Source organism: Lissotriton vulgaris, chromosome 2_1 (genome assembly GCF_964263255.1).
Source record: "Lissotriton vulgaris chromosome 2_1, aLisVul1.2, whole genome shotgun sequence".
Classification (NCBI taxonomy): domain Eukaryota; kingdom Metazoa; phylum Chordata; class Amphibia; order Caudata; family Salamandridae; genus Lissotriton; species Lissotriton vulgaris.
Window position 1 is genome coordinate 58,087,366 of NC_141687.1, and position 22,404 is coordinate 58,109,769.

At 47.3% G+C, this 22,404-nt stretch overlaps 1 protein-coding gene across 3 annotated transcripts in view; it reads left to right on the plus strand.

Annotated features, from left to right (window-relative positions):
* The window catches only part of LOC147729550 (sterol 26-hydroxylase, mitochondrial-like), a 187,104-nt gene that overhangs the window by 93,410 nt on the left and 71,290 nt on the right, over positions 1 to 22,404 (plus strand). For all 3 annotated transcript variants that reach the window (XM_086954445.1, XM_086954446.1, XM_086954443.1), the window contains exon 3: positions 596 to 786. In XM_086954445.1, coding sequence (XP_086810571.1) covers positions 596 to 786 — 191 coding nt within the window. The remainder of the gene's footprint in view (positions 1 to 595; positions 787 to 22,404) is intronic.

A 22,404-nucleotide genomic window follows, 5' to 3' on the forward strand; every position in this document is an offset into this window, starting at 1 on the left:
AGATGACCCATTTATAGTAAACTTGTACACACTAGCATGATACATTTGTACCACATACATGCAATTCACCCATGCACTCGAAGTGAAGGACCATACAGGTGGGACTGAGCAGATTTGACTGAAGGTGGTCACCAGACCCTTTCTTGAGGATGCAGGCAGAATGGCATGTGCCCTGGCACTGGCCTCCAGACTCTGCTGATACAACCACCTCCAGGGAACTTTCAGATGCTCAGTACATAGGGGGAAAAAGTATAGAGCCAGTCACAAAGCAAAAATTGGCAGATGGGCACATCTGTCCTAGAACTGCTAGGATGTTCATCCTTGCACACCATATTTGCCTGTTGATGTTACTATGGAGGGTTTCTTGTGAGCCCAACAGCCATTTGGACAATTCTGCCCCTCAGGAACATTTCTGACATTTCTCTCCTTGTACCCGTGGAAATGAATAGAGCACTCGTTCCTCCATGTCTTTGAGAAGTAGAGGCACACCCTTTTTAATACAGTATTTCAGGCCTTTTGTGCAAAGTTAAGCACTATGATGGGAACGTGCATCATAACATTTGACAAAGTGCCAGTGTTTTCATTGTTCTTGCAGCTTATTGAGAAGAAGATGTACGGGCCAATCTGGAAGACAACCATTGGGCAATACAAGAGTGTGAACATCGCCAGCCCCGAGATCCTGGAGACTGTCCTGAGGCAGGAGGGCAAGTACCCCATGAGGTGTGACATGGCCCTCTGGAAAGCGCATCGGGATAAGCGGCAACTGGCCTATGGGCCTTTGACTGAGTAAGTACCGCAGAGATGGCCACGGCCACTGCATCTGTTTCCATCAGTGATCAAGAGAATGGACTGTACAGAGCTGAGACCCTCGTGTATCAACACATTTCCCATAGACTTGCAATGGGTAGAACCCTTATATACATCAAGTCCTAAGCCTACACCCACTGCCAAAAGAAATAGATGCAAGATTGGGATCAGTGCATACCATTCAAAATCTACAGACCTATCAGATCTGAAGCTGTTGGTTGCTAACACAGCTTGTGTTCCATTGCACTCTACAATGATCTACTCTGCAAGGCTTTGGAGTTGCTAGAATAGTAGAGCATAAGGCACTTCGCGCTTAATTGGAATCAAAGAACGTTAAATAGACTTTGGGTGTAACAGTAAAATGGCCTCATATTTACTACTAACAGAGAGACAGGGAAACACACAGGTGACAGGAAGGGTTTCTGCATTTGTCCTCCTGAACATTGCTCATTCCCAGAGTGCATTAATAATAATGTGTCTAGATTTATATCTTTTTTTGTGTATTTTGTTGAGTATTTTGTGATGTATTGCAGAGCAGTGAACCACAGAGGTGTAATGGACAAATGGAAAGTAGCAAAATCTCAGGGATAAAAGTATATGCCTGGTACAGGACATGCCTCCCCTTCAAGGGGAGGAAGGAGAAGGATGTCTTTGGATGACAACAAATCTCAAGGTCTTGGTGAGAATTTATTGTAGGTTGTGCGAGGAAGGAGTAAGGGAGAGCCATTCCACTGACTGCTGTATTTATAGTATAATTGCCATTGATGGAAACATGGGTCTTCCTCCACAGCTGGGAGTAAAAAGAGCATAATTTGCAAAGCGTTGCCCACAACAACTACAAAAGCTAAGCCATCCTGCCAGCACTGACGGCAGAGGAGTCACCAGAGGTTCGAAAGAGTCTCTCTGGGGCAGACAGCATAGTTGCATGCTGTCCAGGGTGCCAGTCAACAACCACAAGTTAAAGAAATCCTGGATGACACGCGCTGTGCCCAGTCTGACTCACAGGGACGTCCTGCGCCTCCACTAACACCAGTACTCCCGGCCCACATGCTTCAAATCACCACCTACCACCACTCAAAGCCTTGACCCCGTTCCAAAGCCCATCCCAATTTCTCCTATGGATCCAATCCCTCCACCTGTCCTGAAAACGCCATACCCCTAAATATTCCTATTCCTTAAAGCCTCCTCATTCTGGTTGTCATCCTTCTAAAGAACCCGCCACTACCCCCTAAAGTAATCCTGAAAACCCCACCGTATCGCAAAAGTTAGGTGCTGGATATCCATCTTCTCCTGGAGGATTGAGAGCCCCATGAGGAGGACACTATTCTGACGTAGATGGAAGATGAAGGCATGACGACTAAAACAGACCGTGATAGGACACTATGTTTATTACCGAACCATCGCCTTTCATTTGAATTATTCTTTTAGTGACGCTAAACCACCCAGAAGATTTTTGTTTTACTTTTTATTTTTAATTTACAATTCAACCTTTTGTGCCTGATGTTTATTTGTAGATTTACTCTTTTTGTTAAATGTTCTAATATTTGCCATATGTGTTGCATTTTTCAATAGGGAGGGGTTTTTAGGATGGTGGTAGGTGGTGGAATGGATCAGGTCTGCCCGAAGCACTAGTGTCAGTGGACGGGCAGGACCTCACTCTGAGGCAATAATAACAACAAATGGTTCATACGGGTGCCACGTATTTCTTTCAATATCTAAATGACATATATGACATTTGATTAACACTTTAACAGTTAAGGCATTTCCATAAAAATATTCTTTATGAATTTCTCTTTCTAAAGAAACAGAATCCAAGCCATCTATATATTCATATTATGTTTTATGAATTGTAGTCATTTATGTATACTTCAATTATACAATTTACAAAAGAGGCTGAAAAGTGAATGAACAGTGCAAAGTGACATAAAGTGCTCAGTGCTCACGGCGCAGGTGTAATCAACAATTTATACAAATATATACAAGTGAAGTGTAAAAGGGGACGATTTTAACAGGGCCTATATTGTATGATATCCAACTGTATACCGCCTTAATCAATATTCAATACAGCGATTTGTTACTATAGGTCCAGTATGCTATACGTCAACGTTTCGACCCTCTAATTAGGCTCTTTTCCTGACAGAGCTGATCTCTTCAGTTCCTAACCCCCAGATGCCCGACTGGGCATAAAGGTATAAGGTGAGTCCATTTAACCACTAGTGGTCAGTATTGGTATACGTCCCAATACCAGTGTCCATAATAATGCCATCCCTTGTTAATTATCTCACTTAGGCTGTCCCCCCGTCCCACACAGTCCTGAGGAAGACCCGCCGTGACGCCAAAAGGGCGCTTTCAGAGGGTCGAAACGTCGACGTATAGCATACTGGACCTATAGTAACAAATCTCTGTATTGAATATTGATTAAGGCGGTATACAGTTGGATATCATACAATATAGGCCCTGTTAAAATCGACCCCTTTTACACTTCACTTGTATATATTTGTATAAATTGTTGATTACACCTGCACCGTGAGCACTGAGCACTTTATGTCACTTTGCACTGTTCCTTCACTTTTCAGCCTCTTTTGTAAATTGTATAATTGAAGTATACATAAATGACTACAGTTCATAAAACATAATATGAATATATAGATGGCTTGGATTCTGTTTCTTTAGAAAGTGAAATTCATAAAGAATCTTTTTATGGAAATGCCTTAACTGTTAAAGTGTTAATCAAATGTCATATATATCATTTAGATATTGAAAGAAATACGTGGCACCCGTATGAACCATTTGTTGTTATTATTGATTTGCTGCCCAGGTTCACAAGGGATACTGGGTTAACCCCATTGGTTAAAAAGATAGCACACTCTGAGGCAGACAGGACATAGTGCATGTCATTGAGGCTATCTATCACTTGTGGGAGTTGTTGACTGGCTCTCTGGACTGCATGCAGCAAGGCTGTCTGGTAGTCTGACCCCAGAGACATTCTTTAGACCCTCTAGTGCCTTCTTTGATACCAGTGCTGATGGGATGGGACAGAGGATGTCCAGGGTGATGTAGACCCCTGTTCATTTATGGACTAGGTGCAGTCCTTCGATCAGGGAGACATAAGTGTAGGTGGCGTTGAGGATGGTGGCGCCGCAAGAACAGATGTTGTGGCCTGTTCTTTTTTGCCCACCTCAACAAACTGCTGATTGGAGTCTGATTCCTCAGAATCAGGTGCACTAGTGGCTTCCAGGCCAACCCCATCAGCCCCATTGCAACTGGGGCCCTCGGTGTTGGAGGCTTCATCTTCTGACTCCCAGTTATTCTACTGTTGGTCCCCCAAAGTTTGGTCAGCTTCGCCACATATATTGGTTACATACTACAGAGATAAGACAGTAAAAGGTACATACATCAAAGCGGTTCAAAATAAAGGGCTCAAAATGTGACATCGTAAAGCGCCTGATTTTAATTTTGTCTGACTGGTTGCCCCATCACAACTATCATGGATATTGTGTCTGCGTTCTTACCAATGCATTATATTTTCAGGCACTTGTAATAAGCCAGATGGAACATCCATCATTTTTGTTGGAACTACCTATCCAACAGGACTCAGCATCAGACGGCTATTCAGTTGTAGTGACAATATGAAAGGGCTGTCAGCGCCTACAGTGGTAATGTCTGTGGAAGCTACTAAGACATTTCATACATCAGAATGGACGTATATGTGGGGTGCGCCTAAAAAAGTCCGTCTGGGCCCAAAGTATGTTATTTGGGTTAAACTGATATATCAACCTTTTGCTAGCCTCCCAACGCCAATGGGGGACGAAACTGGGATTCCCGCTCTTCCCCAGGCTTTTTGCCCCAGCTCTTGAGCCCCTCGCCTATTGGATCCAAGAGGACCCCTGGTGCGAGGCTACACTGGGAGGTGGGGGGGGGAGAGCATATCTCTACGCGATGATGTCCTTCTATACTTTGCACGATCAGATGTCCCCATTTCCAGAATATTACAGATTTTTATCCCAAATGTATCCATTAAAACAAAGGGAATGGATTGAAAAATCACTTTTTTCGCCTGATGGTTTTAAATATCTCGACAACTACATCACAAGTGAAACTGACATATTCCAAGCAGCAAACCTCACGCACCGTATTAGATCAATTTAAAAACCATCCTTGGCATTGGAGGGCCCTCCCTCGTCAGTATTCTCCGGAGTAGCATTATATTGCTCTACGTGAGCTTGTTTATGCACTACAGAATACACCGTCCAGAATAACCCCAATTCTTAGAAATTAGAATCAGAGGTTAGACTGCTATTATCGAACGGGGGTTGGCGTCACGCTTTGCCCTCACCAAACATATGAAGGGGGTAGACAACGGAGGCATTGCACTTCCAGATGTGAGGAAGGACTACTGGGCTCACAACTGATATTAGTCAATCAATTGACATTCACTTCCCAGGAGGAGCCGTCTCTCAGAGCAGGTCACATGGCAATGGGAGCACGCGGCTACCGAGCGGCCCTCTACAGAACACAACCCAAAGGAGTTGCCCTGAAGGCAACCAACAAATACCTGGTATGGGACGAAAACCTGTAGGATAGTGATGCTCTGGAAGAGGTGGGGAAATTCTAGGGATTTACCTGCTGGGATAAAATTTGCATCCGCAATCTGGGTAAATAATGGAAGAGGGGGGGGCATGTGGTGCAGTGGCCAGGGTCGCTGACTCAGGAGTTGGGGATCTGGGTTTGCGTCTCGGCGTGGGTCAACATCCCGTGATTCTGGGCAAATCACCTAATCTTCCTGTGCCCATGGACAGCACCTGGGTACTCTCACGGGTGATAAACCGTGCAATATAAATCCACAAATGACAATTACAAGGATGGGGCAGTGATTTCTCCTGGGAATCACTCCAAATGGAAGACTGGTCAGCAAGCACTGATGCCGACAGGTACTTGCAGATTACGCATGCCCTACTAGTACAAGTGGGAAAAGTCCTCGTCCTTGTAGTGCCGGCTCTTGGAGACTTACTTGAAATAGACTATATCTGAAACTTATAGGAAACTTGTGAACAATTCACCTAATCCACTGACATGGTAAAAAGCAACTTTGGACACAGATCTCAGTTAGTTGGAGAAGGTAGAGTGTGAGAAACCCCTGCGATCCCCCCGAAGAGTTTGAACTCCGTATGGGGTCTGGGCTAGTACAATAAGTATGTTGCACATATCATATTGTACCAGAATCCAACTGAGGAAGATGGGCCTGGTGACCTCTGATCTCTGTGTAAGTGGGTGTTGTCAAAGGGGCACCTTCCTTCATTTCCTCTGGTCTTGCCCTGCACTGGAGCACTTTTGGGACGGGACCAGGGCATGTTTGAACCAGGTCATAAGAACCCAGATGGGGAACTCGCCTTGGTGGGTCTGAATATTTAGGGGGAGGGTGCCCCACCCCAAAGAACATAAGACTGCTTATTACAATTGGTTTCAAGATAGCCTATAGCCTGCAAATGGGAAGCGACTTTCACCCAGATGGAACACCTGGAAGAAAGACATGGACCGGCACAAGTATGAAAGCAGAGTTTGCTCAAAAAAGTGGACCTGGCACCACCGGTAATCCTACAGTGGATTACACTTGACTAGATGATAGTATGTAGAGTATAGAAAGAAAAATATCAGAGACTGAGTGAACAATGTTTAGGGGTACCCAATAGATACAGAATGGTGCTCGCAGCTATGCTATCTGAATATGTTTAAAATGGTGTCATCAAGTAATCCATCTGTGGAGCAAAGATTCCCTGTACTTTGAAAGTTAGAACATTTAAAAAAAATGTAGTTAAAAACCTACCTTTCTGCAGAACTTAAATTAATGCATGATATATGTACCTGTACTAATTTTCAGTAAAGCTAAAATGTCCTATGTATGCACAGTTGTTATCCAATCTGAAATAGTATGTCCCATCTATACAGCCTGAGGTAGGGGCCACTGTCACAAATGTGATATACATTTTGGCCAGCACATTACAAGTTGGATATGCTTTAATGCATTAGGAAAATGGTGCATTTGGACTATCCTATCTGCCAAAATCAAATGCAGCCAAGTATACAGACCTAAACTCTAACTAAATGCATGAGTGAGCACATGTGCCCACCTTTTGAGCATCAGTGTGTTCTGCTAAGACCTGGGTGTTGAAGACAAAATACAGTCAAGCAGTACTTGCCATCCCTAGGAATATTTCTAATAGCACAATAATGACAACACATCATGTTTAATAAAGAAAGGAACATGTCCAAGACTTTTACTGTGAAATATTAAAAGGCATTGTCCCCATTGGTTTGGCAGTTGGAAAGATGTCTTCCAAAGCTGTGGCCTGCCTTGGCTCAGGCAGTACCATGTCCTAAATCGTTTGGCATTAAAACAGCATGCAAAGGAATACATGCCATGCTTGGGGCCACCCTGGATGTTAATCATTTCATCACTATGATAGTTGTCGCCATGGGTGACCACACAGCTCCCCAAACCAGGGGTGTGGGCTTCATACCCTCAGCAATTGTTTTTCTTTTATTATCACGCCATACCGTGCTGGTAAAGGACCCTGGTTCACCATTTAAAATTTGCATCAATGTTTATGGAGCACATTACGTATACAATTATGACGTACTAGAGTTCCAAAAATATAAACCAGACCCAGAATAATGTTTCAGGCAGATCTATAGCTGTGAAGTTAAAATATATATGTGTGCATTTGTGGTCAGGCATTGACTTTTGCTAGTGAAAACTGGGCGGGCCCCCAGAGTGCTGTGTAATATTCCTCAGAAAAACATATGTTAAATTTAGGAAACAAACTCAAATTTCAACCACACAAAGTACATTAACCCGTTGAGTGCTCATGAGGCACGGTTGAGCTACACTCATGACGAGCTGAGCTCGTAACGGCCGTTGGAACGTTCGCATGCGGGGATAATTTCCCCGCTCTGCTGAACGTTCCAAAACGGGTGTGGTCGTGACGAGCACAGCTCCACTGTGCCTCATGACGAGCTGAGCTCGTCACAAGCACAGCCGCGCGGCGTGCGGCCATTTCTCCCCCCGCACAGCGGTGGGGAAAACACCCCGCAGTGAAGGGGTTAACATGTATTTTTACAGTAGTTTGTGTGTAAAGCACAAATTGCCTAATCATCCGGTAAAGCACAATTTTTCATATTGTGGATGTGACATCTAATACGTTGGGGTCAGAGTGTCACGTCACTCACACTATTCTTTTTAATTACCTAAATATAAATGTAAGTGATTTTCATGTAGGTGGCTCACCTGACTCTCTGCTGGGCCATCTAGCCAGCTGTAGTTGGTGAGGGCCCCCTCCATAAGGATGTGCAACTGCTCTTGAGTGAAGTTGGGGGCCCACTCCATTGTTCCTTCAGCCATGGTGGGTCCCAGCAGAAGTTGATGAGCAATAACAGTGGTGGGGGTCTGCTACAGCTGATGGTTAGGAGGCAAGCAACCTAATGGGCTTTCATACCATTGTACACAAACATGACCGAAGAAAATTAGTTACTTACCTGTAACTGTAGTTCTCTTGCGTTTCACCATGTGACTCTGGGCAATAGCTTGCTTAATCTTCCAGACGGCCCCCAGCGCCGGGATGCCTCCGGGTAGCTGTGCGCTTTACAAATACTGGATTTACATTTACTGGATAGCTTTAAAAAATTGCGTCATTCCCTGGCGTCGAAGTGGAAGTCTCATGGTATGACTAGAAAGCAGTGCCTTGTTACACATAGACTAGAATGAAGGGCTAGACAACATTAACTTCAATATCCTATCCACATCATTTAAGGGTAAAAGAAAAAGAACCAAACTCCACCCAGGTTACTTTTCCCTGTAGAACACTCCCATCAGAGGCTTCCTTCCCTCAGATTTTCATGCACTACTGTGAACACACAGTACAATATAAGATAAAGTGAGCCTCTCTGGAGGAAAGGTGGCTTTTATGTAAATACATGAAATATGCCAAAACTGGAGAATTACAGTTGTAGGTAAATAACTTCTTCTTCAGTATTGGATCTTTCATGGATTCACATACATGAATCAGGTTAGCAGTTAGTGGTCGCCACTGGGTAGTTATAGTTAGGATCGTGTTTCAATAGAAAATGTCTTTTTTATATTGCTAATAAGTTTGGTGCCCTTTGAAGAATCTCCACTAAACTTTAAAAAAAGTATTACTTTTTTGACTAGTTTGCACATGGTAGGTTTCGAGAATTAGGGGGCTCCCAAATCTCGTTTCCTCCATTAAATTTTCCATAGGAACATTAGACACAGCTACAGCTTAAACCACTGAACGGATTTACAGAAATCTATATCTTGGTCCAGAAAGGGTGCTTTTTGTGTTTTGGTGTAAATCTGTTCAGAAGATTTAGGTTTAAATCTTTTTATTGACATGGAGCGAAGCAAATAGAAAATGCATAGTGAAGAAGCCACACAGGGCTCGGTATGGCAAGTGTAAGTGCATGAAGATATGAGAGCTCCAGCATTAAACAAACTACCCCCCACCCACCCAAATGCGAAGAGAAAAAGGAATAAATGAGATGGGGGAGAGGAAGGGGAGGAAGGAGACCACTCTTCACCTTCTCAGGGAGTCACTAACTCTAAACAGCCTAGCATGGGTCGGCGTATACCAGGTGGGCCAGCATGAATCATGCATGGGGGTCTGGAGTAGTGAGATGTAGCAGGCGTAGGTATTTGGGACAGTACCGTTCCCTAAATTCTGCGGCCTGGAGGGCTAAAAAGGGCTGCCAGATGCCACTAAAGGAGGAACCCTTACCAGCTATGGTGAGGGAGATTTTTTCCATGCCCAGGACGTGCCAAAGACGTTGGTACCACCCTGTGTGCGTGGGAACTCGGGCAGTCTTCCAGTGCATGAGTATGTTTTGGGTGGCTGTGCCTATGGCAATGTCTATCTGTTTCCCCCTTCGTGATTTCAGGGGGTAAGTGAGTGGGTAGGGGACTCCAAGCAGGACTTAGGCGAGGAACCGAGGGTGTGCTGTGTCTAAGTGCTTGTCAATCTCATCAAGTACATGTGACCAGTATGTGTGCAGTTCAAAAGGAGATGAACCAAGGAGCCCCTCTGTACGCAGCCCCTCCAACAATAAGGGCTATGTGTAGGGTCGGCATGTTGCAATCTCTATGGTGTGTAGTACCAGTGGTATACTTGTTTGGTACAGGATTCAGTCAAGCATTCCTGAGAGCTAAGGTCACGTCCCAAGTCCCTCTCCCATCTTGCTCGTCCGGCATGGTAGGTGTGGGTCAATCTGGACAGGAGCATTTTGTAGAGGTCGGAAATCAATTTCTTATCGGAGGGGCGAGTGATGAGCCATTGTTCGTATTGAGTAAGAAGTCGTGACACATTAGCCCGGTTATCAGGGTGTAAGGCCAAATGTCGGACCTGTAGGTACCGTAGGTGTTCCGATGCAGGGTGGGCATGTTCGGTTTGGAGTTGCGAAAGGGAGAGTATCTCGCCCCTGTGGAACAGTTGACCTAGGGTGCAGCAGCCCACTTCTCTCCATAGTGGGAAACCCAGAGGCCAACCCCAGGGCCGGAATCTGGGTGATCAAGAAAGGAGGTAAGAGGGGAGGGAGATGTGGTGAGGGCATGTCATATGTTGACTCGGTCCCCGACCCTGAGCAACGGAGCGCGTCACATGGGAGGCATACAGATTGGGTGGGCGATGGTGCTTGGGCATAAAGAAGATCTTCATGAGGGACGTGCCAGCCACAGCTCGGTTCTGGAAGAGCCAATGTTTCTCAGATTCTGCCCTACTCCATTCGACAAGGTACCGGAGTTGTGTGGCGGTGTAGTAGAGTGATAAGTCCGGGACTCCGAGGCCACACTCATGCGGTGGAAGAAAGCTCACCAGCCGCTTTAGTCTCGGCTTACGCCCCTGCCAGATGAAGGAGGAAATCAGATTGGATCTTTTGTTACCATCCGTTAGGGGGAGGGAGGCAAGTTCTGGAAGAGGTACAGGATTTTGGGGAGGATAGTTATTTTAACAGCTGCTATTCACCCCATCCATGACATCAGGTATTGTTTCCATTTCAGCAACCCAGCCTGCACGTGTGTGCGCGCAGGAGGGAATAATTGATGTGTCTCATGGTCTGCAAAAGTTGGGGTCCGCTGTATGCCCAGGTAGGGGACCAAGTCTTTGGACCAGTGCAACGGATAGCGGGCTTGAAGGTCTTTCAGGACTGCCTGTGGCAGGGACAGGCTAAGCGCCACAGATCTTCAAACCGGAAGCCTTCCCGAAGATCTCCAGCTCCCCCAGAAAGTTCCCTAGAGTGGTCACGAGGTGCATAAGGGTGGCTAGGACATCATCCACATAGAGGCTTACGGTGTGGATGTCTCCACCGAAGCGAATGCCGGGAATCTGGAGGTGGTCACAGACCCTCTGAGCGAAAGGCTCCATATAGAGTGCAAATAACAGGGGCGACAGAGGGCACCCCTGTCGAGTGCCTCTACTGATGGGGGAATGAAGCTGAGGTATAGCCATTCCCTCTGACCGTTGCAGTGGGGAAGCGGTAACAGTTCAGAATGTGCGTCCGCATCTTGTCCTGGATACCAGCGCATATTAATGTCTGTTCAAGGTATGGCCAGTGGACTCGTCAAAATCTTTCTGCGCATTCACTGCCAGGAGCATGTATTCACCAGGGATACAGGAGGCTTTTTGATTAAGTGTGCGACCCGTTTTGTATTGTCACTCATTTGGCGCTGCAATATAAAACCTGCCTGATCGGGATCTACTAATCTCTGCATACAAGGGCATAGGCGAGCGGCCAGAATCCCAGTGTATAGTGAGATGGGGCGGTAGGAACCGCACAATGTTTTGTCTGTCCCCGGTTTCAGGATGAAACAATTGCTGCCTCAAGCATGGATGCGGGGATTGCTCCAGTGTCGGCAAAAGAATTAAAGAGCTAGGTGAGCAGGGTGGCCAGGGTGGGGCAGAATTGCTTGGGAAAAGCAGCCTTGTAACCTTCTGGGCCAGGTGATTTACCCAATTTCAGGCGGGATATGGCGGTTATGACCTCCTCAACCCTAATCTCCCTCTCTATGTGGGTGGCTTGATCAGGTGTCATGCTGGGAAGATGGGCCTGGGCCAGGTAGGAGTCTATGTCCAGAGCTGCCAGTGGTTGTTCAGTATAGAGCTGCAGGTAGAATTCACGGAATGTCTCTGCTATAGCTTTGTCATCCATGAGAGTTGCCCCTGAGTGGTCTCTAATCTCACGGACCCCATCCCGTTGTCGGGCTTCTCGCAGTTTGTGCGCAAGTAGCCACCCCCACTGGTCCCCTCCCACATAGGAGTATTGTAAGTGCATTGTCGCATATTCTGCCCTATCTCTGTCCAGGATGGTCAGTTGCGATCTGGCCGCTGTCAGTTGTCTACACGCCGGTGGGACCCCAGTGCGTTGGTGCATCTGCTCTAGTTCCCTTACTTTCAGCGTCAATTCCTCCCTCTTCTGCTGGCGCTCTTTGTCAGCCGTGGATATTGCTATAACTTCCCCCCCCCCCCATATGACCGCCTTGAGGGCCGCCCATCTAGTGGTGAGGGACGTGTCCGGGTTGTCATTATGTGATAAATAATCATCCAAAGTCTGTTGTAACCGTGTGACCGTGTCTTGGCGGTGGAGAAGGGTGTCCCTAAATGGCCAGTGTCTTGTCGGGGGGGTGTCTGTGGGAAGGCTAAGGTGAGCAGCACGGGGGAGTGGTCAGAGAGGGTCTCCCTCAATATTTCAGCTGAGAGCGCGCTATCTAAGACTTATTTGGTGCCCAAGAAATATTCGAATGTGGCGTATGTTTTATGTGTGTTGGAGTAGAAAGAGAAATCTCTTGTGTCGGGGTGGAAGTGTCGCCATAGGTCTATGAGGCCCAGGTCATGCAAATTGGCATGGCCCTGGGCGCGAGATCCGGCGACAGAAGGAGCAGAGTTCAAGCGGCTTCGCGTTCAATAGGTTTATGGGGCATGACTGTCTTGTTAGTGTATAGGCCTGGAGGTTGGTGAGGGGTGGCACTTGCCAGTGCGAGGAACGTCCCGGAGTGGCTGTATAAAGACCCTGCGAATGAGCCAAATGTCCATACAGGTGCAGTCAAGTAGAAGTGTCACATATAGGGAAAGAGGTGAGGAGATCGACTCAGTCAGGGTGCTGTGCTTGAAAAGTGCGGGGGAGAGGACAGCGGTCAGGTGGGATCAGGCCCGGAGCTCGTGACGTTGCTTTCATGCAGGGCCGCAGGTCCCGGAGAGCCCTTTTCATGGAGAATACGCCTTGCACCAGCCGCAGGAATCAAGCGCTAGCATGTCCCGCAGGGCACCTGGGATCACGATGGCGAGCAGCTCGTGAGCACTAGGTCTGGGACGATCCGAGGGCTACGCGAAGGCAACCCCTGTCCCCCCGGAGGTCCGCTGGTGTGGGCCACAGGGTTGAAGGCAGAAGCTCCCCCGATCTACTGCTCCTTTGAGCGCTAATGTCGCCGCTGCACAGGGATGACCCCGCCGAGATCGAGCAAGCGGTAGTTAGGATGGCACCCTGTGTGCCGTTAGTCTGTTGCCTCCAGAGGTGGCGAATTAAGGGTTGGCCAGTATCGGCGACGCCAGTATCGGTCCCTGGCAAAAGTCAGGTGGGGGGTAAAAGGGAATCAGCTGATGATCGCTAGACCTGGGACTATCCGAAGGCAACCCTGTACACCCTGGTGATCACTGGCGTAGGCTGCAGGGCCTAACTGCCCCCCGATCGGCTGCCTCTTAAAGCGCTGGTTTTGCCACTGCACCAGGAGGGCCCCTCCCGGGGCCGAGCAATCAGATCGGGGAAGTGCAAAGATGGCGCTCAGTGCACAGGTAGTCCGTAGCCTCCAGCAAGGGGGAGTGCATGGACAGCCAATATCAATGAAGCCGGTATCCCCGTGAATGAGGGCGGCAAAAGTCAGATGGGGGACTGAGGGGCTCCCAGTGGTAATCAATGCCACAGGCTCAGGGGGTTCGGAAGAGGGCGGGGAGGGTGCCGGGCCAGCCACCTGGGTTCCCGCAAGCCAACGGCGTCGGGGCACTGCAGGCCTCACCAGGTCTCACAAGTGATCTTTGAGTTCGCTGCAGCTCACCAATGGGCTCGGGCAGTGGCACCCAGGTTCCGCAGGCCAGGTTTGAAGACGCACAGAGGAGCTCCTAACCCCACAACCCAGCGGGAGGGGGCCACCCTCTCTCACAGCTCAGGAGCAAGGCCGTGGCCTCGCTTCACGCAACGTGCCGGTCCCCTGCAACGCCAGTCCCGGGGCTGAGGGCAGGCCCGGATCAGAAGCAACGGGAGCCCGCGGAAACTCAGGGGGCACCAGGTGAATCGCCTGATGTTCCTGGGTGATACAGGAGGCACGACAGTCTTTTCATGCATGTATTAGGGCTCCAGACCGGTGCTAGAAGTCGGCGGGTGGAGGAGCGAAGACAAAACACGTCTTAGCTCACTGCCATCTTGGCTTCGCCCCCTGTTCAGCAGTTTTAGAGCAATTTATGCTCCAAAAATTAGGACCCCTGCCTGGTGCCAAAACTGTGTTTAAAAAAAAAAAGCAATTGCTGCGAATTTGCGGCTACTGCACAATTGAAAACAACCCAACCCCCCCCCCCCCCCTCCCTCCCCCCAGAGGTCCAGAGCTGGGGGGGGCACAGCATTTATATAAGGGGGAGGGAGCATGTGGTCCCTCATCCCCAAGCCTCCACTGTGTGTGAGTAGCTGTATGGGGGAGTGAGTGGCTGTGTGGGTGAATGGCCAGCTGCATGAGTGGCTGTGTGGGTGAGTGAATAACTTTGAGTGAGTGCCGGGGTGTGTGAAGGACTCTATGGAGGAGTGAATGTGTGTTTTGAGTGGTACAATAGAGGAGTGAGTGAGTGTGTGAGTACTGTTATTGGTCTGTGTTTGGGTATGCAAGTAGTTGTGTACGTGTGTGAGTGGGCGTACTAGTGGTCCTGTCGATAATGTCATCAGTGATGTCATTTGAGATGTCATCAGTGACGTCACTGACCATGTCCTCAATCAATAAATCATTTCTAAAGTGCAGCACTATCACCCCTAGGGGTTTCTGGGTGCTGGTGTTGCTGCGTCTGCATCGAAAAACCAGGTTTTGAGTTGCTTTCTGAAGACTGCCAGGGAAGGTGCCATTCTGAGGTGTTGGGGGAGGTCATTCCATGCTTTCAGGTGATGTAGGAGAATGCGCAGCCCCCACTGCAGGAGCAATGTATGTGGGGAACTTGTGAGTGAGCGAGTGAAGTGGAGCGCAGGTGTCTCGAGGGATGATGGAAGTTCAGCCAATGGTTGATGTAGGAAGATACCTGTTTATGGAGGGCTTTGTGTGTGAGTGTCTTGAACTAGCATCTTTTCTGGACAGGCAACTAGTGGAGGTTTCTGAGGGGAGGAGAGATGTGGGTACGCTTGGGGAGATCTATGTTTAGTCTGGCTGCCATGTTCTGTATTGTTTGGAGTCTTCTCAGGAGTTGAGTGAAGATACCAGTATTTTCGCATTGCCGTAGCCGAGGTGCCTGGTGACGAGGGCTTGCGCGAGGGCTTGTGCGTTGATCTTCCTAGTGTGTACTGGGATCCATCTGAAAATTTTGCAGAGGGTGTGCAAGCAGGAAGAAGTGACTCTGATGACTTGTTGTTTCATGGTCAGTTGGCTGTCCAGGATTATGCCTAAGTTGTGAGCATGGTCAGTCAGTGTGGGTCCAAGTTCTTCCGGCAACCAGCTGTGGTCCTAGATGGAAGTGTTCTTTCTGAAGATCAGTACCTCAGTTTGTCAGAGTTCAGTTTGAGGTAGCTGTTTCTCATCCAGTTGGCTATGTATCTGATGGTGTTGCAGAGGTTAGTATTGGTGTTAGCGGGGTCTTTGGTGAGCAAAAGGATGAGCTGAGTGTTGTTGGTGTAGGAGATGATGTTTAGTCTGTTGGATCTTACAATGTCTGCAAGTGGGGCTCATGTAGATGTTGAGCAGAATGGGGCTGAAGGTTGATTTGTGGGGCATACTGCATATGATGTCCTTGGGAGCAGAGGCGAAATAAAGTAGACAGTCTCTGGATGCCTCCTTAGATGAATGAGATGATCCACTTGATGGTGTGTTGTTGAATGCCTTTGTTGTGGATTCTGTTGATGAGGATGTGGTGGGCGACGGTGTCGAGTAGTGTAGACAGGTCAAGGAGAATCAAAGCTACTTTTCCTCCTTGGTCGAGGAGGGTACTGATGTCTGTTGCGGCGATGAGTGCCGTCTCTGTGCCTGGAAACCTGATTGTGATGAGTCGAGTAGGTGGTTTTGTTCTAGGTAGACGGTGAGCTGTTGGTTGATAGCCTTCTCAAGTACTTTGGCTGGGTATGGAAGCAGGGAGATTGGCCAGATGTTTTTGAGCCCACTGGGATCGGCTGAGGGCTTCTTTAGGAGGTGCCTGATGTCCGTCAGGGAAGGATACTGTGGAGATGAAGCATTGAGGAAGTTGGTGAGTTCAGGGCTGATTATGTTGGGTCCAAGGTTGAAGAGATGATGGGGGCAGGGGTCGGTGGAAGCCCTGGAGTGGGTGGAGGACATGAGGGTCATGGTGGTCTGGACGTCGAGTGGGTACCAGGTAGTTATGGCTGGGTTGGGTTTCGCTGGCTGGATGAGGTTGTCCAGGCTGAGGGAGGTGGGTTGTGGGTTAAAGTTGTTGTAGACGCTGGCAATCTTGCTGAGGGACTAGTCGGATAGTGAGTCGCAAAGTTGTTGGGAAGGACGTACTGTGTTTTCTGTGGCAGTCGGGTTAGAGACTTCTTCGATTTTGAAAAGTTCCTTGGTGTGGTTGGCTGTAGCATTGATGTTACCCGTGGTGGCTGCTCTTTTGGCCTCCTTGATGTGCCGGTGGTAGTCGCTGAGTGCTGTTTTGTGTGAGGCTCTGTCGGTGTGCCTTTGGTGATACACCATCTCTCCTCAAGTAGAAGACAGTTGCGCTTGGTGGTTCTGAGCTCCATAGTGTACCAGCTGCCTTGTCTTGGGGTTCTGTTGTTTTTTGCCGGTTTCAGGGGGTGACTTTGTTGGAGCATTTGCTAATCTAGTCTTAGAAGTTGTGGATAGCCTAGTCAAGGTTGGCTGAAGTGTCGGGTGGTGTGGTGCTGACAGTCTGCGTCCATTGCCTCTCAGTTACTTTTCCCCAGATGCGGTGGGGGTCGCTTTGGTGCTTGATGTTAATGTTAATGTTATTGACATTTATAGAGCGCACTTCTACCCGGAGGTGTCCTGGTGCTTTATCTGATGTCCTGCTGAGGCCAGAGCGCGGAGGGGATACAACTAGTCATTAAGCATTGGACAACCATGTTTTCAAAACCTTCCTAAAGTCCAATAGTTTTGTCATGCTTCTGAGAGGCAGAGGAAGGTCATTCCAAGCTTTGGCTGCACCAACCAAAAAGCTTCTGCCACCCCAAATAGCTTTTTTTACGAAGGGTACAGAAACTAATTTTGCTTCTGAAGAACGCAATGATCTTCTGGGTACATACCAGCAGAAGCGCTGAATCAGGTGACCAGGTACGTTTCCATGAAGTGACTTATGGACCACACAGAACCTTAACCAAAACTCGCTTTCTGACAGGTAGCCAATCGTGGTGATGGTGATGGTGGTGCGCTGGGTCTGTGAGATATTAACATGGATGATTGTGTGGTAGGTCAAGGACCACAGATCTACTGACACAAGTTTGCTGGCTGCTGCTGGCAATGGGCAGGGTCCTAGGACCGGAGTGGCCCAGGGCAGTGGTGGCAGCGAGGGGAGCAGGAGACCATGAGTGATGTAATATGTGAGGTCATAAGCAGTGCATTGCGGGGGCGTAAGTTATAGTTAGCTCAGGTAACTAGAACTAATGAATTTCAATGGTTTTATACGAGTGACATCTGAGCCTCACTATAATGTCCCTGTGACCTTTGTTTTTTTCATTGACTTTCTTTGGTTCTTTAAATTCTGTTTCCTAACTAGAATGTCCCTGTAACCTTTGGTTTTAAGTGAATTTCAATGTTTTTGAATTACTTTGCAGAGTGGTGGAGAAAGAGAACGGGGTCTCCGACCAGCTCTCAGCAATCCCACTGTGTGGGACTTACTACTGGTAACGTGGGCTTCTTGGCCCCCAAGGATCCTTAGCATCCATAGGGACACAACAAGTAGGGCTCCAGGAGAGGATTTTGCAGAATGGTGGAGAAAGAGGGCAGAGCCTCCAGTGATCTCTCAGCAGTGTGGGTCTTACTGGAGGTAACAGGAGGGGTTGTTGGCCCCCCAAGGAGCCTAGAAATCTAAGGGGACTTCATCCTTCAAACAGAAGTGTGCCAGGAGGCACGTTTGCATAGTGGTGGAAAAAGGGGGCGAGGCCTTGGATCACCTCTGAGCAATCCGCTGTGTGGGACTTACTGGAGGTACAGGAGGGGTTGTTGGCCCCCAAGATCCCTGTGCAGCCTCCCTCCCTAGGCCAATTTTGGCCTCGGGGACTGCATCCCCGGGCCCTGGCCATTAGTCCCGGGTCCCTGGCCTTGGGACCACAGTGGAGCCTCAAGGCCCCAGCGGTCCCTGCTGGCTCCCGGCCTCCTGAGGAAGCCGTCACTGCTTTCAGACATGCGGACCTGCTAAACAAGGAGCTCCGTGTGTCTGAAAGCATTTTGTCTGTTTCCCTGCTCGCTCGGGAAGCAGACGAATGCTCCACTTCCAGCAAGCGAGAGCATTTCTCCGCTCTTGCTCGTTAGAAAAAAAGCGCAGGAGCCCACGCTTTTCTTTTCTTTTTTTTCAGCTGGAGAAGAGGTTCCAGAGTGGCTCCTGGTGAATGTTTTTTTTCCCAACTTTTTTTCCCTGATGGGGTCCCTCTGGGACTCCCCAAGAGGCCTATGGGGTAATAGTATTCTTAATCTGGCCCCTTACTTAAGCAGAGTCCCAAAATGGCTGCCAACACTTCCTGGTTTGAAGTGTTGGCAGCCAATCAGATCTCAGCATGAGATCGGGAGGACTCGCGGAGCCTTCGCATCCCTATATATACAATTAGGATTTATGAGGTATTTTTTATTGAATTCCAAAGACTAACCATAGATGATTAGATTCAAAACTCAACAGTCTGTTGTTTTTTGTCTCCATTCTTTAAATAATTTGAGATTCTGCCCCCTTGTGGCATTGGGGAATATGTCAAAGCCACCACTTCACTTCTTCACGGTCTTGTTGCAGTGTCGCTTCTTAGGGAACCTTGTTTTTCTCTCTCTTTGTTTGCTTGGTATAGGCTGCTAGTAGTGGTTGCCTATGTTGGTGCTGAGGAAATTGTGGCTGGTATTGCTGTTGAAAGGGCTGATACTGATTGTTCATCCTCTGTGAGAGAGCTGCCCTCTGCCCATCACGCCCCAAAAGTGCATTTGCTTAATTTGCAAATTACTCAATGACCTTGCAGTGTCTGTCTTAATTGATCATCAGGCGTCGTCAACGTGTTTCTCAAATAATGCCTCGCCATCATATGGCATGTCCAAGTGGTTTTCCTGTCTGCGAAGAACAGCCGCTTCTAACAGCTATAGGAATTCTGGCAAACCGATGTGCATCTCACAATCTAGCATCGCTGATGACATTCTTTCTCCTTCCTGTGGGATAATTTTTTTTTCAGATTTAGCATTCTTTGGGAAACGTACAAAGTGGCATCTGACAACATCTGCCTGTCATAGCGACTGAGGATTGCTAAGGAATTGGCTGCTCTAACCCTAGTTGAAAAACCTTTACCTATAGTATCCAAAGCCTACCCTCTCTAGCAGGTGGGGTGGAAATGAGTGTGGAAGTATTTTTCAAAAAGCATTGAGCAGCTTGTGTTATCACCTAATCTGGTATTGTGACTACAAACAAGTCGATGAATTTTCCGGAGCTTTACATTTCTTGTCTAATCCAGGCAAGATGGCAGGGACTGTTTCTGAATTCTTCATGATCTTAACTCCATTGTCCCAAGCTAAATCTACAAAGAATAGGGACTGATCTTCTGATTTCATAGAAGGCTTTTTAAAGCCATACAAAAAACAATCTGACTGTTTTGTAGGCATATCAATTCAGCTATTTGTGCTGCTTTCTCCATTAGATTGTGGAATCTTTCGATATCAGGAGGAGAATCCACAGGTTGTGGAGCAGGTGGCGTGGGAACTAGAATTAAACTATCAGCCCATTCATAAGGTACACCCTGATCCTCCGGTACCTCACATTCTTCTCTTTCTTCATCAGTGGACAAATCATCTGCTGTTGGAATTGCTTGGCTTGAACTTGGTGTTCTTTTACCTGTATGGAAAACTGGCAAATAAAGAGGCATCTGCAGAGAAGGTGCTTGAACATGAGGAGATTGGAGACACCCGTTGAGACCACCTCAGTGGTGGTCTAAGTGACGTAGACTTCATAGGCTCTGGAAACCTTTTGTAATAATGGTGCAACATGAACTTTAAGTCATGAACTACAGCTCTTGGTACCTGTATCATCTCTTCTTGAAGTTGTTGATGAGTGTAGGTTTGGCATTGATCTATACATTAGATGGGTCTAACTGCCTGAAAAAAGTAGTATTCCTCCTCAAAATAATCATCACCTTTCTCCTCTTCTTGACATCCAATTCTGAAATCTTATGAACAGGTCCAAAAGGCCCGTCCTCCTCATCTGAATCGTCCAGTAAATGACTTGGAGGAAATGGTGAGACCTTACTGCAGGAGGTATCCTCAGACATTGTCAGACATTATTACTGATAAGGATTTCAACTTTCTTGAAGGTATTTTATCCCTCATCAACTATGTATTTGGTGTTTTAGCGGTTGACCATGTTATTGCTACCATCGACGAGGTTGTTGTCAGTCTTCATCAACGGTGACATTGGTGATCCTGCCGGTTACGATGTTATCCTTGTAGTAGAGATGGCCGTAGATGTTACCCTCGATGCCATTGCTGGCGATGTCTTCGATGTTGTCGACAAAGTTTTTATAGACTGTTTTTTCGTTGTTGGTGCATTTTCCATTGACAGCATGAAAGAGGGCTTTTTGAATTTTAAAGTCTACTTGGGAAAAGGTTTTGCAGGCTCAGATTTTGGTTTTGACATAATTTCACTTATGTCATCTATGTCAAGTTACTGCTGCAGACAGTGTTCTGTAGCCATCCTGCACCACCCCAGAATGTAAAATGTGGACACTCGGCTGACACTCAAGGAGATCGTGTTGCACCTCTGGAACTCTTTCTGGGCCCTCACAGTATCATTCTGAGCTATTAAAAGTTCAATAATCATAAGCAGCTGGTTCTCCTGCGGCATAGCTGCTCCCATCAGGTCTCTATTCGTGGTGTTTTTTTTAATTGGTGACCTTCTCTCCCCACAAGAGGTCCTGCCCTAGGTCCTTCCAAATGTGACCGTATTCCTTTGAGTGGGTGCAAAGGCTTGTATGTCATGGTTGCATAGCACATGTTACAGCTGTGGTTGCCAAAGGAGCTTGAACAGGGATGGCCACAGTTGTGGAGTATGTCGGGCCACAGGGGCCTTGTGAAGGCACTGATGTACGTAATGGGGACAGGACTTTGCTGGATGTAGAAGCTCTTGTGTTGTCAGTGAAAGGGAAGTGTGTAGAGCAGGGGCCACACAAACCTGAAGAGGTTCGGCTGATCTTGAAGTTCAAGCTCATCGAAACGAGTCCTGTTCCCAATGAAGGTTTGGGCTTTTCTTCCCTCAACAAAATGGCCAACACAATTGAGGATATGGACTGAGATCCTGCAGGTTCACCTTGAGAAGAAAATAAAACATGTTTTTTAACTGTAATGATAGATGATACCTCCTTTAGAAAATTAAATAATCTAGAATTTTAGACACTTATTGATGTTTGTAATGTCAATCTGCTCATCACTTTTAACACTACTGGTACAATTAGGGTTCAGAAAATAGTTTTATTTCATATTATCGAAGAAAGAAATGACAAAAATTGATACAGACTGAAAAAAAGAAGTTATTTGGAGTGTCTCAGGTCGGGACTGGCCTGATGTGTGTGCGTTGTAAAGCCTAGGGTTGTTTAGCTTTATTCTCCTAGAATCCATTGTTCTATGACTTAGCAACACCGTGTGAAGTAGGGTCCCTCAAACACTTGGATCTCATTTTGAGTAACCCTAAATAATCCTAGCCGTCTGATGGAGGTTAGTGAGGACATACAGCACACTATGATTGCAGCATTTGAGGTATAATCCATTTAGAAATGTGGATGCACAATGACTCCCATAGATTTTCAGAACAGTGCTATATTGTAACCACCCAAGGTTTTTGACACAAAGCGATATAGATGGGGTTTTGCGCCCACGAATAATGCCTTTTTGACACTGGCATTAACTTTGAAAAATGCTTTTATTTCTCTTAACTTCTCCAGACTTGTATGTGTGCTGCGCTGGAGAGTACACATCCAAAGTGGGAAGACTGTTCAGGTTTGTCTAGGCATAGTGGTTTGTACTGGAAGGTACCCTTCAATGCAAAACCTATGTTAGATTTGCCTAAGAAACCTGTGCACTACGGTGCAAAGGTCTGTGTTTGATGCTAGACAGTCTGATTGTGCGCAGGTGCTGGGAGAGAGCCGGAACGTGTCATATCT